This window comes from Apis mellifera, linkage group LG15 (assembly GCF_003254395.2).
Source record: "Apis mellifera strain DH4 linkage group LG15, Amel_HAv3.1, whole genome shotgun sequence".
Lineage (NCBI taxonomy): Eukaryota > Metazoa > Arthropoda > Insecta > Hymenoptera > Apidae > Apis > Apis mellifera.
The window spans coordinates 3,500,106-3,514,526 of record NC_037652.1 but is presented as its reverse complement, the minus strand read 5'-3'; the positions used below and the strand labels follow the sequence as shown (position 1 = coordinate 3,514,526).

Below are 14,421 nucleotides of genomic sequence, written 5' to 3'. Positions count from 1 at the left end.
CAGTTCTATTTAAACATTTTTTTAAGGAAATGTATTCAAAAATAATCTAAATGAAACTAATCTAAATAAAAAAAATATTTTTATTTTTTTCCTTATCCATGATCTATTCAATGTATCATTTATTTATTTTTATAATATTTTTTTTAAAAATCTTATTTACATATTGTATTTTTTACTTTTATTTAATATATTTGATTTATGATATATTTTTTTTTCTTTAATATAATTATAAGAAGAGAAAATTGAATATTTTACAATGATAATTTAAAAAAAATTCCACTTGTAAAAATTATAATTTTAAATAAAATATACCAATATTAAAATATTGTATTTGCATGATTAATCAATTACAGGCATGAATAGATTGTTATCAAACAGGATCAGTTTCTCAGCGAACAGCACATAAAACGTGACTTTTGCCAGCTGATCATGTCATAATTATTTTTTTTTTTTTTTCTTTTTTTTTTTTTGTAATAGAAACACTCCTTCGCGAATATGGAATTAGCCAATGATATCTATGAACGTTAACACATACCTTTCTATCATCTGGTTGATTTTTATAATATCATTTATGAGCTAAATTCCAAAAATTTCCGGAATATTTAATATTAATTGAAAGATTATACAAACTTTATGATTCTGGATGATGATGGAAATATATTTTATTGAATTTTTTAAAATTTTCTTCGATATCATTTTTATTTTAAATAATTTTTTTTTTATGTAATTGAAAAAAATGAATTTTTTTTCAATCTAATATTTGGTACTATTTGGTATTATATTCAATATATATCATTTATTATATATGTAATTATCATATTATACTTCGTAACACAATTGTGCAATTTTTAATTAGCATGATCATATATGTAAAAAATTTCTGGCAACCTCTAATAAATATGTTTTCATCTTCTTCATCTAAAAAAAGCCAAAGAATAAATATAATTACTAAAATGAAATAAAATTATTTATAATATCAAACTTTTATATTATACAACATATTATAGAACATACAACAACAACATACATAAACATTATCCCAAAATTAAATTAAATATCACGCTATTTGTACTATTGAAGAATCATAAATGTCAATTTTCTATAATTCCATAATATCATTTTAATTTTAGAGAAAATTGTAACATTTTTTTCATTTATGAAACAGAAAATTAAAATTTCTTAACAAATCCAAAAATTATTTACATTATACAAATTTAATCTCGCACATCATTTCTTACAATAATAAAATTAAAAATGAAAACGAACGTTAAATTCGTTGATTGAGAAAAATGTACGTTTAAATTTATTGATTGATTAATTTATTTTCATATATCTCACCTTTATCGAATTACATCCAAGATTCAATTATAAATATACATTGATCAATATATATTTTTTGACTAATATTATTTAAAGTAGACAAAATACTATGCAATATACTTAAATTATAAAAACTGAACGCTTCTCATATATTAATTTTATTCTCGAATCGATATCGATCGACCAATCGCGTTCGCGAACGTCGATACACACCTTTCTATTACCTCGACGAAGGTAACAAACCAGTTCTTAACCCGGTATCTGCTTAACCCGCGCTATTTATCATTTTTAAATTAGCAATTTAACTGTATTACGAATTTCCTAATTATCTTTGTAATTATAAATAATGTAAGTAATATTTCAGTAAAAATTAATTTTATCTCACTTTTTCTTTTTTTCATTTGCATTTTATGATGTTCTTTATGATTTATTTTAATTTTTCAAAATGATTGAATATTAAATTTTTAATTAAACAATTGTAAGAAACTTTTTTATAAAAATCAATTTTAATCTTTTGAATTGAATTCTGATTAATAACTATAGTTACTAAATTTTCTTTATAAGCTATGTAAAAATATGTATGTATGAGCAAAAAATATATAAATATCGATAAGGGGGGAAAAACAAGACGAAGAAAAACATCGAAATCAACACATGTTGTCATTTTTATACATAAATAACTAAGATATTTACGTTCTATCACAGATTTCATCGGTAAATCACATTAATTCTCCTGCTGACAATGACGCTATGCAAGTCAATCAATCACAAGTCTCGAAAAAAAATTTCTGTCTCTTGACAAATAGTCACGAAAAGAAATATGTTAATCATTAACGAAGAAAATAATTTTAAACAGATAAATAATTTTATTAATCTAAATTAGAATCTTTTTCTAATATTATGAAATTTCACAATCACAAAAAGAAATATAACAAAATGAATTCTAATTTACAAATTTTTAAATTAGTGTTAATCCAAACATAACCTCTGGTACTGATTTGTTTCATTTTTACTTTAAATAATAAAGAGCAAAAACTATCGATAAAATACGAAATTAATCCATTTGACATACCAAAGGTTCCATATGTGTTTCGCATCTTGCTTCTCTGTTGATCCACAAAATCCTTTCTTATTGGATATGCATGGACGAGCTGATGGAAACCGACCTTTACACTATGGGTCAATAAACGAGAAATATACACACGTGATTGAATGAAATAGGCAAGATCAACGTAAATCGTCAGCAAAGCGGGATGGAAAAGAAACGAATAATAAGATAACGCGTATATGAGAAGATATCGTATGTACTATCGACAAGGAAATGGTTGGAATCGATAGTCGATCCTGCTGCGCTCGCCATTTACACGGACGATCGAAAGGCGAATTGTAATTGCATCTATATGACCGCAACGCGCAATTCATAACCTAACCACAAAAAGAATCGATTTATCGACTTACAGTTTTTTATTTTTTAAAATTTTCTACATTGATTCATCAATAGTTTATCAATTAAAAAGAAAAGTTTAAGAATTTGTTATAACGATGTATTATTTTGTGTGTCACTTTGTTAATTACATTGAAAATAGTTACATCGATATTTTTGATATCGATGATAATATAGAATAATTTCTATATTAAAATATCGAAATATCGTATCGAAATGTAATCGATAAGTTCGTAATGTGAAATTTTCAAAGTAATTATTAATAATAAAGTGCATAAAAGTCATGTCATAGAGACTTTATAATAAATTATAATATAATATCAATGATTATAATTGATTAAATATAATTATATAACTAATTAAACAATTTATTATGTAATCAGTTATATTTATTATAAAAAAATTATAATCATTGATATTGAGAATTACATAATTGTAGTTTATGATATAATGATTAAATATTTTATAATGAAAAATTACAAATGAATTGTTATAATTAATTAGGATAATTTAGACAATATTCAATAATCTAGTGTAAATATTATGTGTATATATTTCTAAAACTGAGTACGGTTAGAATTAAGTGTCAAATTATGTTATGTAATAAATCATAAAAAGAAACAAATCGATTTGAGAATTATATTAAATTTCGGTCAGTAGTGAATTGAAAACATCATATTAAAAAACAATGATTTACTAATAATGATTATACCATTAAATATTCAATAATATATAATACTTTACTTTAATAACAAGATATAAAAAATCCCATATCATAAAATCCAGAAAGATATAAAAAATTTCACTTTGAACTTTCTCTCTATATTTACTTTTTTCTTCCTCGTATATGTATTTTGCTGCTTTATCTGTCAATGTATGTAAATATAGATAAATAGCTTGTTTGTATTGGAACAAGTGTCAACTACTTGTTGAATCATAAAGTTATAACGTAATCGATATCCTTTAGGATATTTATAGTATAAAAACAAATCACAACAAATGAAAATTGCTTAAAGCTTACGATTATTCTTAATAATTATATATTTTATCTTGAAATGACGTTATTATTAGAATTTCTTTTATTGTTTGTGCATTTCTTGTATTGTTTTTATCATTTGATGATTGCTTCTACGAATACAAATAAGGAAAAGAAAGAGATGATTAAAAATCTTGAATAAGTTAATTACATAATTGTATTGTGTCTTGTATCTGCATGTCTTAAGAAATCTCGTGAGAAGATACAGGTGATACTGCTCTTGATAAACGATGCCATATATATTATGTGTTTATCTATATATTATATTAAATGTTTATTCAAAATAATTAAAACTGTGTTTCTTTCACAGGATTAAGCATACACAGTATTCTTATACAATTATATGATAATTACTACTATTATAGAAATTTTCTTATGTTATAAGAAAATTTAATTCACACATAGCTAATAAATCTAAAAATTTTCAAGAATATTTTATTTTAAGATAGGGAATTATTTACTTTATTTTTTTTTTGATTTTTTAAAAATTAACGTGCCATTTTTAAACATACTAAAATATCAATCATCAGAAATTGATTTCATAATTTTATTTTCTAGCCCCTAATGAAAAGAAACTCACAAGTATCCCTTTTAATTCAACCTTCTAACAGTCTGACACTTGTACTGCTTCAAGCCTGTCGTTGAACTACACATATATATACACATTGATATATACACATAACAGTCAATTGTATTACACATTTGATGCTCTCTATTCGGCTGTATATATGGATGAAAAATTTGTTTCGAATTTGTCCATAATCGATCTAGAAATTATTTTTTTTATATATTCATCGATTTCAATGTTTATCATACAATATATAATATAATAATATATAACAATTTTATATTAGTTATATTAAAAGGGATTCTAAAACTATGAGTAATATTTTGTTGCTATAATTTTTTACTCGAAATTTATTATTTTTTCAAAACATATAATATCACATATTTAATATATATAATTATGAAATTTAAAGTGACCTTCATGTTTTGATAAGAAATAAAAAAACAAAATTAATTACTATATTTTATATTTAAATGACTCAACATGAAATTATGAAAATATTTTTTTGATAAATTTATATTTACAAGTTAATATATGTATAATGATAAAATGTAATGTAATGAATGAAAAAATATACAAAAACATTTTTAATCTTTTATAGATAAATAAATAAATGAAGTTTTTTATATATCTTTTTAAATCAAATTTTTATTTTTATTGAAAATTTGAATATTTGACTTATATATGACTTATATAACAAATAATTTTATATGATAAAGATATTAACAAGATATTAATATAGATAGAGATGAAAGAAATAATCTTGAAATATAATTATGAAATATTTTTTATAAAATGAAATGAAGTTTTATAAATAGATTTCTATTTTAATCTATTAAATAATAATAGGTAGATGATAGATTTAAATTTTAAAGAAATTTTTAATTATTATTTTGAATTAATATTGTTTTATTATAAAGAATTAAAAATTTGAGAAGCAAATAAAAAAAACGTCCCGCTCAAGTCAGAATAGTATCATCATGCACGTGCATTCGAAAAGAATCTCCAACGAGTTTGGAGATTCTTGAAACTTTCGTAGAATATTACGTCAGTTTTTATTGATCTTATACCGACAACCATAACCCTGTTATTCCGTGTAACGGGAATGTCTTTAAAAAAGTTAACTACTAAGAGATAACTACATCATATCAATCCCTTTGCGCGACACGATAATTATTATTAAAAAAATTCCGTTCCTTTCCAAGCATTCAACATTTGAAACCAAAGTCAATACGGAATATATAAACATAACAGAAAAATCTATGAAATATCAAAACTGATTGATATGGATTATGAAATTTATCAATTTATTATTATGATTAATGATAATCATTAATATACTTGTCATTAATTTTTTATTTTTTTAAATTTATCAAGTTTAAGTTTAATTCATTACTATTTTTATATAATCTGTAATCTTTTAATATATCAGATATGAATAAACATTAATAAATATTATATCAGATAATTTATTTTAAATTTTATTTCTAAATTTTAATATTTCTTTTAAGTAAACAATCTATATTTTAATATAATAAATGTGGAAATTTTATCATTTTTGTATTCTTTAATTTATAATATTTTATTTTGTTCAAGTTAGTACATTCTTTTAAAATTTCAAAATTTGTATAGATAATATTTGTAAACCTATGATTAAGAGATCTCAGGTATCAGATTGTATGTTTACCATCGACCCTACATAGGTACCTGTCAGAAATGGTAACTAAACGTGTTCGAATCACATTGGGGATGTGTTATCGATCCGTTTGCAGGTCGATTGTTGTGATAAGGGACGAGGAGTATTTTGTAATATTATATCACCCAACACGATCGCTTGATAATATATTTAGCTCGAAAATCTAATTTTTATAATTAACAACGGACATTTATCGCTATCTTTTGTAAATTATTAATTACGATCGTGAACAAAAGCTTCAAAATGAAAGTTGAATGAATTTGAAACGATATTCTATAATGAAAATAACACAGCATATAAAGCTCAAACAGCTATTAATAAAAAATCATGATTATTTATATAATTATATAATTACATATAACTTATATGTTATAATTACATATAAGTTAATATTACACGTTAATTATTATTGAATATTAATTATTATATATTATTATTATATTATTATTAATTATTATAATTATTAAAATTATAATTCAGACGTATAATATAATAACTATGTATATGAAAAATAGTATTATTTTCAATGAAATCTTTAAATAATCAGTTGTAGATGAAAAAATTTCTTGATATACCATTTTGGAGAAAATAATTTATATTTTTGTCACGTCTGCGAGAAATGAAACGTGGGCCAAATAATAGCGCATAATTTGAATAAGAAAATATTAAAAAGAAAAAATAAGTAAAAAAAATTTTTAATAAAAAATAAATAATATATAGCTAGTATTAAAATATAAACGAAATGATGCTATACGATTACTATAAGATATATACCTGGATGAAAAGTTGTTAATCTTGTGGTCTGATATTTGATAATTTATATACAAAATACTTATTAAAATTATTATTAAAAATATATAAATAATTTTAAAATAAATATTTGAATAAATTATATAAATTAAGTTCAAGAAATATTATAAATTTGATTTTTATAAAAGAATTATACGTAATATGAAAAAAGAAAATTAATACAATATTTATAGAGTGCGCTAACCGATGATGGAAGAAAAGGCCAGTTTCCACTAGCGTGAATGTAGCGGCGTGGCGGGCGAAAAAATCAATAGACCACGTGGGTCGCCGACCGGGTTTTCCGAACCCAGTTTTCATCCTACGTTCTTATCACGCCACAGAATCTGACGTCAAACAAAGGATCTTGCGATTCAGCGAAAAAAAAAGGGATCATTGCCAAAGAACTAGCGACATCTCTGCAAAGAGGGTTGTTTTCATTCAACCGACCACTATATCCGAATGTTTTCCATCATAGCTTTTACATTAATCACAGAAACTGTCGTAATATTTTATAAAAGAACATTGATAAGTTATTTTTGAAAAAAACTCAAAAGATTCCAGTCAATAAACTCTTCAATTTCATTAATTTTCTTAAGAAATAATATATTATTTCTTGACTCCTCAATGGCGTCAGTAGCCATAACACAACTTGCATAATACAGTTCGTAACATTATCGACTAATCTAACGAGATTACTCAACGATTACTCAACTTTTATATATTTACAGTGATTCGCATTGAATTTCTGAGTTTTCATTCAATATTCATCACGTTTGTACAACTCTCCATATATATATTAAACATCAACAATAAAAATTTATTGAAAATTACTTACCGAATATTCAGATGTATTCGGAGGAAACTATTTAACCCCTTGAAGATGTCTATGTGTTTCCAAATATCACTGGTCACTAATGTCTATCTTCTATTGGCGCGTCATAGAGAAAAATCATCGGGAAAAATAAATGTCCGGTGTGAACGAGATGATCACATTCAGAGCATCGTTCTTTCCTATATTTTTAGTTCCTGTTCTGGTTAATTGACGACTCTCAGGTAATCTAATCGTCGATGCCGGGAACCGAGGGCGGATGTGAACGAACACGATGTAGCACGACGAGGATGAGAGGAGCCACGAAACGTACGGCACACTGGTCGAGCTCTGAATGACTGTCGTCCAACGTTCGTTCTGTTCGTGGGCTTCGAACATTATAACATACAGCAACGAGGGCCGGCGCATGTCGTCTGCCCTCTCCCTTTCTCTCTCTCTGCCTCTCTTTTTCTGTCTCTCTTTCCCCATAGTGGTTCTGTGTGCTCGCGTATGGCGCGTGTATCGCAGCTTCATGTGTACACGGAACACGAGTATGAACCACGCTATGCCACCCTAAGCTCTATCGACCAGTCTATCTATCGGTCGTTCCTTTCTGACAATTATTATCTTGAATGTTGCCGAAGACGATTTCGCGGCAAGTAACTGGCGACGTCTTTTGCGTTTAAAATGAATGGTAAATGGTTATTATATGTTATATGAATATTGATTGAATAGTAGTCCAGTGCGAAGGGTTCAAATGTTACTAGTCCTTTACTGATGAATGAGTTTTTCTTCTGAAAAACTTGAAAATCGTTTGCTTGGAAAATAAAACTTTTGCAGCCTGATTTATAGTAATTATCTGAAATAAAATAAACTGAATTAGTATTATATTGAAGATTCAGTAGATTATTGAATTAAGAAATAATTTATTAGATTTTAAAAAATTGAATTAAAATTTATAGAAATTGAAATTGAAAACACATTAAAATAAAAATATATTTTAATTCTAATATTGAATTGACGCTATATACATGACGTACATATATATGAATAAAAAATTAAATATTTAAATATTCAAGAAAAAACTATTTACTGTTGCTATCACTTAATACATAAATCATTCATTTTTAATAAGCGTTAATATTAACTCATCAGTATAATTTTTTGCTTATGTCACATTAAGAATGATAAGAATTCATATATATTATGATTAAAATTTATATATGTATGACTTTTAAACAAATATCCATGTTATATATAATTTTATTAATTTAAATTACAATTATAGAAAACTATTCAATATGACCATGTTCTATAATTTTTAAGATCTCAGACATCAGCTATGTATTTTATAAAATTATATAAAATTTATTTTCAACTAATATTATATATATATATATTGAAATGAAAAATATATATATTGAAATGAAAAAAAATCTTATATCATTAAAATCAAATAAACACATTGATATACCAGAATACGTGCTCCAGAGGCTTACCAGTCGAACTTCAATGCTTCACACGTCTATTATGTGGTACGTAAAAGTGGTACACCTGCACGATACCACGCCAATCAGTATCGACCGCTTTATCGACTATTAACCGTGGTATATGCTCACGTGCGAGCATGTGGTAAATTTACATTCTCAACCGCTCGTAAAATACCTTATGTCAGATACAGTAGGCAATAATTTACAAGATAATGCTGTCTGTTAATTCATGCGTCATAATTACTATGTTTTTTTTTATTTAAATTTAAAATTTATTCGGCAAATATATATCAATATGGTTAATTATAGAGAGCGATTCATATAATAAAAAACGTTAAGTAAATTTCAAATATTATTTAATTGCTATTACCTTTTCTTCGAATATCATAAGTGATAAAAGTAATTATATTTTGGAAGATGTAATGCTGTTTGCGGGATGAAAAATCGAAGATCGATCGAAATTGCATCGACCAATGGCATCAGCGTTCCATCCACCGACGAGTAATCAAATTACGCTTTGTCGTGGTCGAGCAATCCTGTTTTTGCTTGTCATGTAATTAAACTGCGTCATTGAACGTGTCAGGTTTATAAAATTTCGATAATCAACTTTAAACGTTCTCCATTGATAGATCATGAATTACAGTTTCTTGATCCAGATTTCTGATTAAAATTGTTATAATAAGAATTTTTTTGTATTTTTGTTTCGATATTATTATTATTATGATTTTCCAATTATTCTCTTCAATATTTGTGAAATAATTATATGTATACATATTAAGCAATAAATAAATTTGTTACTTATTAATTTCATTATTTTAATTTAATTATTTATGATAAGTAAATGATTTTCATTTATTAAATTGCTATATATATATATATATTAGCTAGAAATAATAATATATCTAATGAATATTTTAACTTACTTTAATAGAATACATGTGATTTAATATTCAACGATGAGTCGAAATGAAAAATTTTTATGAATGATTTTACAAATATCTGAATGTTTTAGAATCGTGACAATCTGCGAATCAGTTTCATTTACTTTGAGACAGAGAGAGAAAATAATAGATGAAACAATATTAATGCAATCTAGGATAATGATTTCCTTGAAAAAGAGAGGGAAGCACCCGTCATCGTTATGAAGCAAGACGTGCTTTCCCAAGATTTTTCTTACAAACTCGTGTTTCTTCTTTTCCTCTACTATATGTACTCAAACTGTCATCCCTGGAAATATCGTTCAATTAATATTAATTGCAGAAATAATATGAATCACGATTGATTCATCATAATTTTATTGGTGCTAATTAACATGTGCATAGAATAGATTGTAAAAAAAGTATTGAATTGAAATTCTTATTTATAAATGTAAATATTTTTAAAATCATACTTCATTATCATTTCAAAATCATAAAATATTACGATATTGTTTCCATTTTTATATTATTCTATTCAAAAAGCTTATAAAATTTTTTCCTCTCGTTTTTCTTTCTCATTCTCTTCATTGCTTTGATAATTTTTTTAATAACTGTGCCAAAACACAAAAACAGATTTTAGAACTAAAATTGAAGAAATGATAAAATTGCGAATTATATAAAAACAAATTATATTGATATTGAATTTATCTTAAAATTAAACAATATTTATTATGCATTAATATATTATAGGAAAAGAATTATATAAAAACTTCCTGACTTCCGTAAACTAGATTTTTCTTTTATGATTATTAATGTTTCATGATGAAAACTGCGTCACGTAGAATAGTTAATTGACAATTCTATGACAAGAGAACATCGTACAAAAGAGGCACCTGGTTCAAACTGGAAGGGATTTTCAAGGGAGTAATTCATCGTATTTCTATACCAGACAATCTTGCACCCCTTTAGACAAGGTTCCTCTTGCTTTGTCTAACTTCTGAAGTCCTTAGAATAGATCCAGCTGCTGGATCTTTTGTGCCCTCGACAAGTTTTCGCGCTCTAACTGAACACACGTGCAACCTTGAGTTTTATTCTTTATTTTGTTTTTTTGTTTGTTTTATTGTTTTATCGAAATTTGTGTCTTGAAGTGTTTCTCCTATTAATGAATTAATGAATTTAATAATTATCCTTTTAATGTGACAATTATTCTTTTCAATTTATTCAATTCTATGTTCAATATATAATTTTAAATAGATTAAATAAAATTTAAAAATTGTATCTTAAGATATTTATATTTTTCAAAGGCATTATTGTCTATCTTTTATAAAATCTTTTATAGAATCATTATCTTAATTAATTTATGTTTCTTAAAATTGAAAGACTAATAATTTTTTGTTCTTGTAAAAATTATTTTGAAATCCATATACAGAATTTTTTTAGAAATTTTAATACTTTATACTTTCAAATAAAATTTAATAAATAAATCAATGTGTAAGTATATTTTTTTCACATGTATTAGTTTTACATATATTTATGTTTAATAGTTTAAATCTTATAAAATCTTATGCAAAATACATTATATATCTAATAACTATATAATATAATTACTATAAAGCTAACTTTCAGATACTCAACCATTGTTCCTTTGGTAAATATACGATTTCATTAACGACAAGCATGAGAGGATTACTAAGTGTAATTGAAGGAACAAGATTATGCAACTTACAGATATATCGTCTGTACGTCATATAAGGATTAATGATCTTTGATCAAATTTTCTTTGCGGTGAAGATTCATTCTCTTCTAAATAATTTCGATCTCTTGGATTTATTAATCCTCTACAAAAGTTTATCTTTTTTCCATTTTAGAATCAAAACAATATCATTCGTTATATATTTTTTTTATTATAAGCTATTTTCTTTTTCACCTGAAAAGTTAATATTAATTATATTTCATAATATTAGGCTATTATATTTTTGCAAATTATAATTATAATTATATATATGTAAAAAATAATAAAATAAAAATATAATAATTATATAAATATAAAAATTAAAACAATTTTCGAATATTTAATCAATTCGAATGATAAATATTGTAATTAATTAATAAATCAAGCGAAAAAATAATAAGATATTGTCTAGTTTAAGGAAAAATAAAATAGAATAATAAAACCATGAATAAATTTCTTTAAGAATTTAATTAAACTAAATAACTAAAAAAAAAAAAAATATTTTTAACAATGTAGTAATAAAATTCTAAAATTAAATTTTTCATTGGATAAAATCTTTAAAATAAGAAATTGAAAATTCATTATAGTAAGAGATCATAGTAACTGATGATAAAATTACTTCTAATTAATGAATTAGTTTTATAAGTTCTGAATTGAAATTGTTCTATGGCAAGATTATTTTAAAAAACTAGTAATTATTATAAAAATTTCGTATAACACATTCATTAGTTAAATAACTAAATTTTCATTAGTTAAATATTTTCTATGAAACTTATTTTTATATTACAAAATGTTGAAGCTTTTTTTAAAATTTTATATTCCATTCTAATTTCTACCATAATATAAATAATTAATTCAAACATATAAAAATTAAAAAATTATTTCTCTATTAATTTTTATTAAATTTTATTGCAAATTTTAACAAAATCTAAATTTATAAAATATCTTCTCACAAATTTATTAAAATTTCAGAAAAAAATGTTTGAAGAAAGTCATATTTTTTTTATTATTGCTATTATTATAAATTTTTTAACGAGAATTTATCATTTAAAAAGACTAACAAAAATTGAACAAGAAGAAATACCGCGAATTTAATGGCATGTTTCTTGCGTAGGTTGTATATGACGTCACAGAATCAATATGCCATTCTGAGCTCACTATCTACGTCACCAATGATACTTTGCCTCTTGATCGTATTCAACTACTAGAAACAAGCGTACTATGTTACCATCACCTGAACTTATTCCTCTAATGCAATTTATCAAGTACTGAGTGTTGTAAAACGGGCGAAAGACATTGAATTAGTTGAGAAACGAGATTGCTCCTTTCTATCTTAATTTTACTCCTATTCAATTGTAAATCCCTAAGAAGTTGCAAATGTAACTTCGAGTAATCAAAAAGTAAAAGTGATTCTTTGAATAAATTCTGTAAAAAATTTGAAAATATATAATTTCTATTATTTATAAATTATCTAATTATTATATTTATTAATTTCGGAAACAAAATTAAAGAAGATTGATATTTTGAAAATATATTATGAAAATAATATAGTGATAAATGTATTCTTTTAAATTCTCAAAAAAATAGAATTCTTTGTCTTGAATTTCACAATAAATTTTTAACGAATTAACAATAATTATCTTTGCATTCTTTATTTCAATAGAGCATTAATCTTTTATTTATATTGTTTACCTGATAATTTCAATTATAATCTGTCATACAAATTTAATTCCCAAAAATATTCCAATAAATCTCACTGAAATAAAAAAAAAATTTATTAAAACTTCACTTTAAACTAATTTAATTAATTTATTTGATCTAAATTAGAATTATTAGGTTAGAATTATTAAAATTACTTTAATTTATTTGATTTCGTTATATTTAGAAAATTTAAATCAATTATAATAATTTAAAATCAATTTTAATGCAATTTTAGAATTTTTGAACAACAAAAATAAAATATCTAGATTTGTTATTCATAATGATTATTGTGATTTTAATTGCCGCTGATGAAGCGTATAATTAACACGGCAAATAGCTATAGATTTCGAGAAACGTTTATACAATTTGTAAAATAGTCAATTGTTGTTGACCACCAATTTTTCAATTTAAATAAAGCTTGTCTAGACAATTCATCAAATAATAATGTTAATAAGAATATTTTATTCTATTGTGAACAAACCATTTTATTTCATATTTTGTTCAATGAATAACGTAGGATGAAATTGTTAGTTGGAAGCGAAAAATATATCTTCATTGTGTGAGGCCAAAAATTTGTATTTCCATCGTAATTTGTATCGTAAATGAAATTTTACTCTGGGAAGAAACAAAAATTCTCGATTTAAATTATTCTCTATATTCATTGATACTTATCGAATCATAAAAATAACATTTCTATTTCAATCCTTCCATCTTGATCATTCGTTTAATATAATACTATCTACAATAGGTTTTCGAGATATCGATTATTGCGATTCGAAAAGATAAATCGAGAATTGTTTCAAATCGTTTGATTTTATTAAAATCAATCGATTAAAGTAAAATTGATCTGTTTTGAAAAAATCTTTGTTTAATAAAAAGTCTATAAATATATCTTAATTTATGTATATATGTATTTATAA

General features: G+C 23.9%; 1 protein-coding gene and 1 long non-coding RNA gene across 6 annotated transcripts in view; both read right to left on the bottom strand.

The window, feature by feature from the left end:
- Positions 1 to 9,805, bottom strand: part of LOC411772 (Y+L amino acid transporter 2) — a 29,766-nt gene extending 19,961 nt beyond the window's left edge. The window contains exons 1-4 of one of the 5 annotated variants that reach the window (XM_026445663.1): positions 9,522 to 9,805; positions 9,161 to 9,326; positions 7,689 to 8,520; positions 2,393 to 2,493 (exon numbers count right to left, since the gene is read on the bottom strand). In XM_026445663.1, the coding sequence (XP_026301448.1) occupies positions 2,393 to 2,417 (25 nt within the window). In that variant the 5' untranslated portion in view covers positions 2,418 to 2,493; positions 7,689 to 8,520; positions 9,161 to 9,326; positions 9,522 to 9,805. Of the gene's footprint in view, positions 1 to 2,392; positions 2,494 to 7,688; positions 8,521 to 9,160; positions 9,333 to 9,521 lie in introns of those variants that run through there. The other 4 variants (XM_006560638.3, XM_026445664.1, XM_026445665.1 and 1 more) reach the window with 4 other exon arrangements.
- Positions 9,806 to 12,882: 3,077 nt separating this feature from the next.
- On the bottom strand, positions 12,883 to 13,552 carry LOC102654909. The gene is made up of 2 exons (XR_003306157.1): positions 13,493 to 13,552; positions 12,883 to 13,225 (listed from the first exon to the last, which is right to left on the bottom strand). It is a non-coding gene; the product is annotated as an uncharacterized LOC102654909 (long non-coding RNA).
- Positions 13,553 to 14,421: the final 869 nt, after the last annotated feature.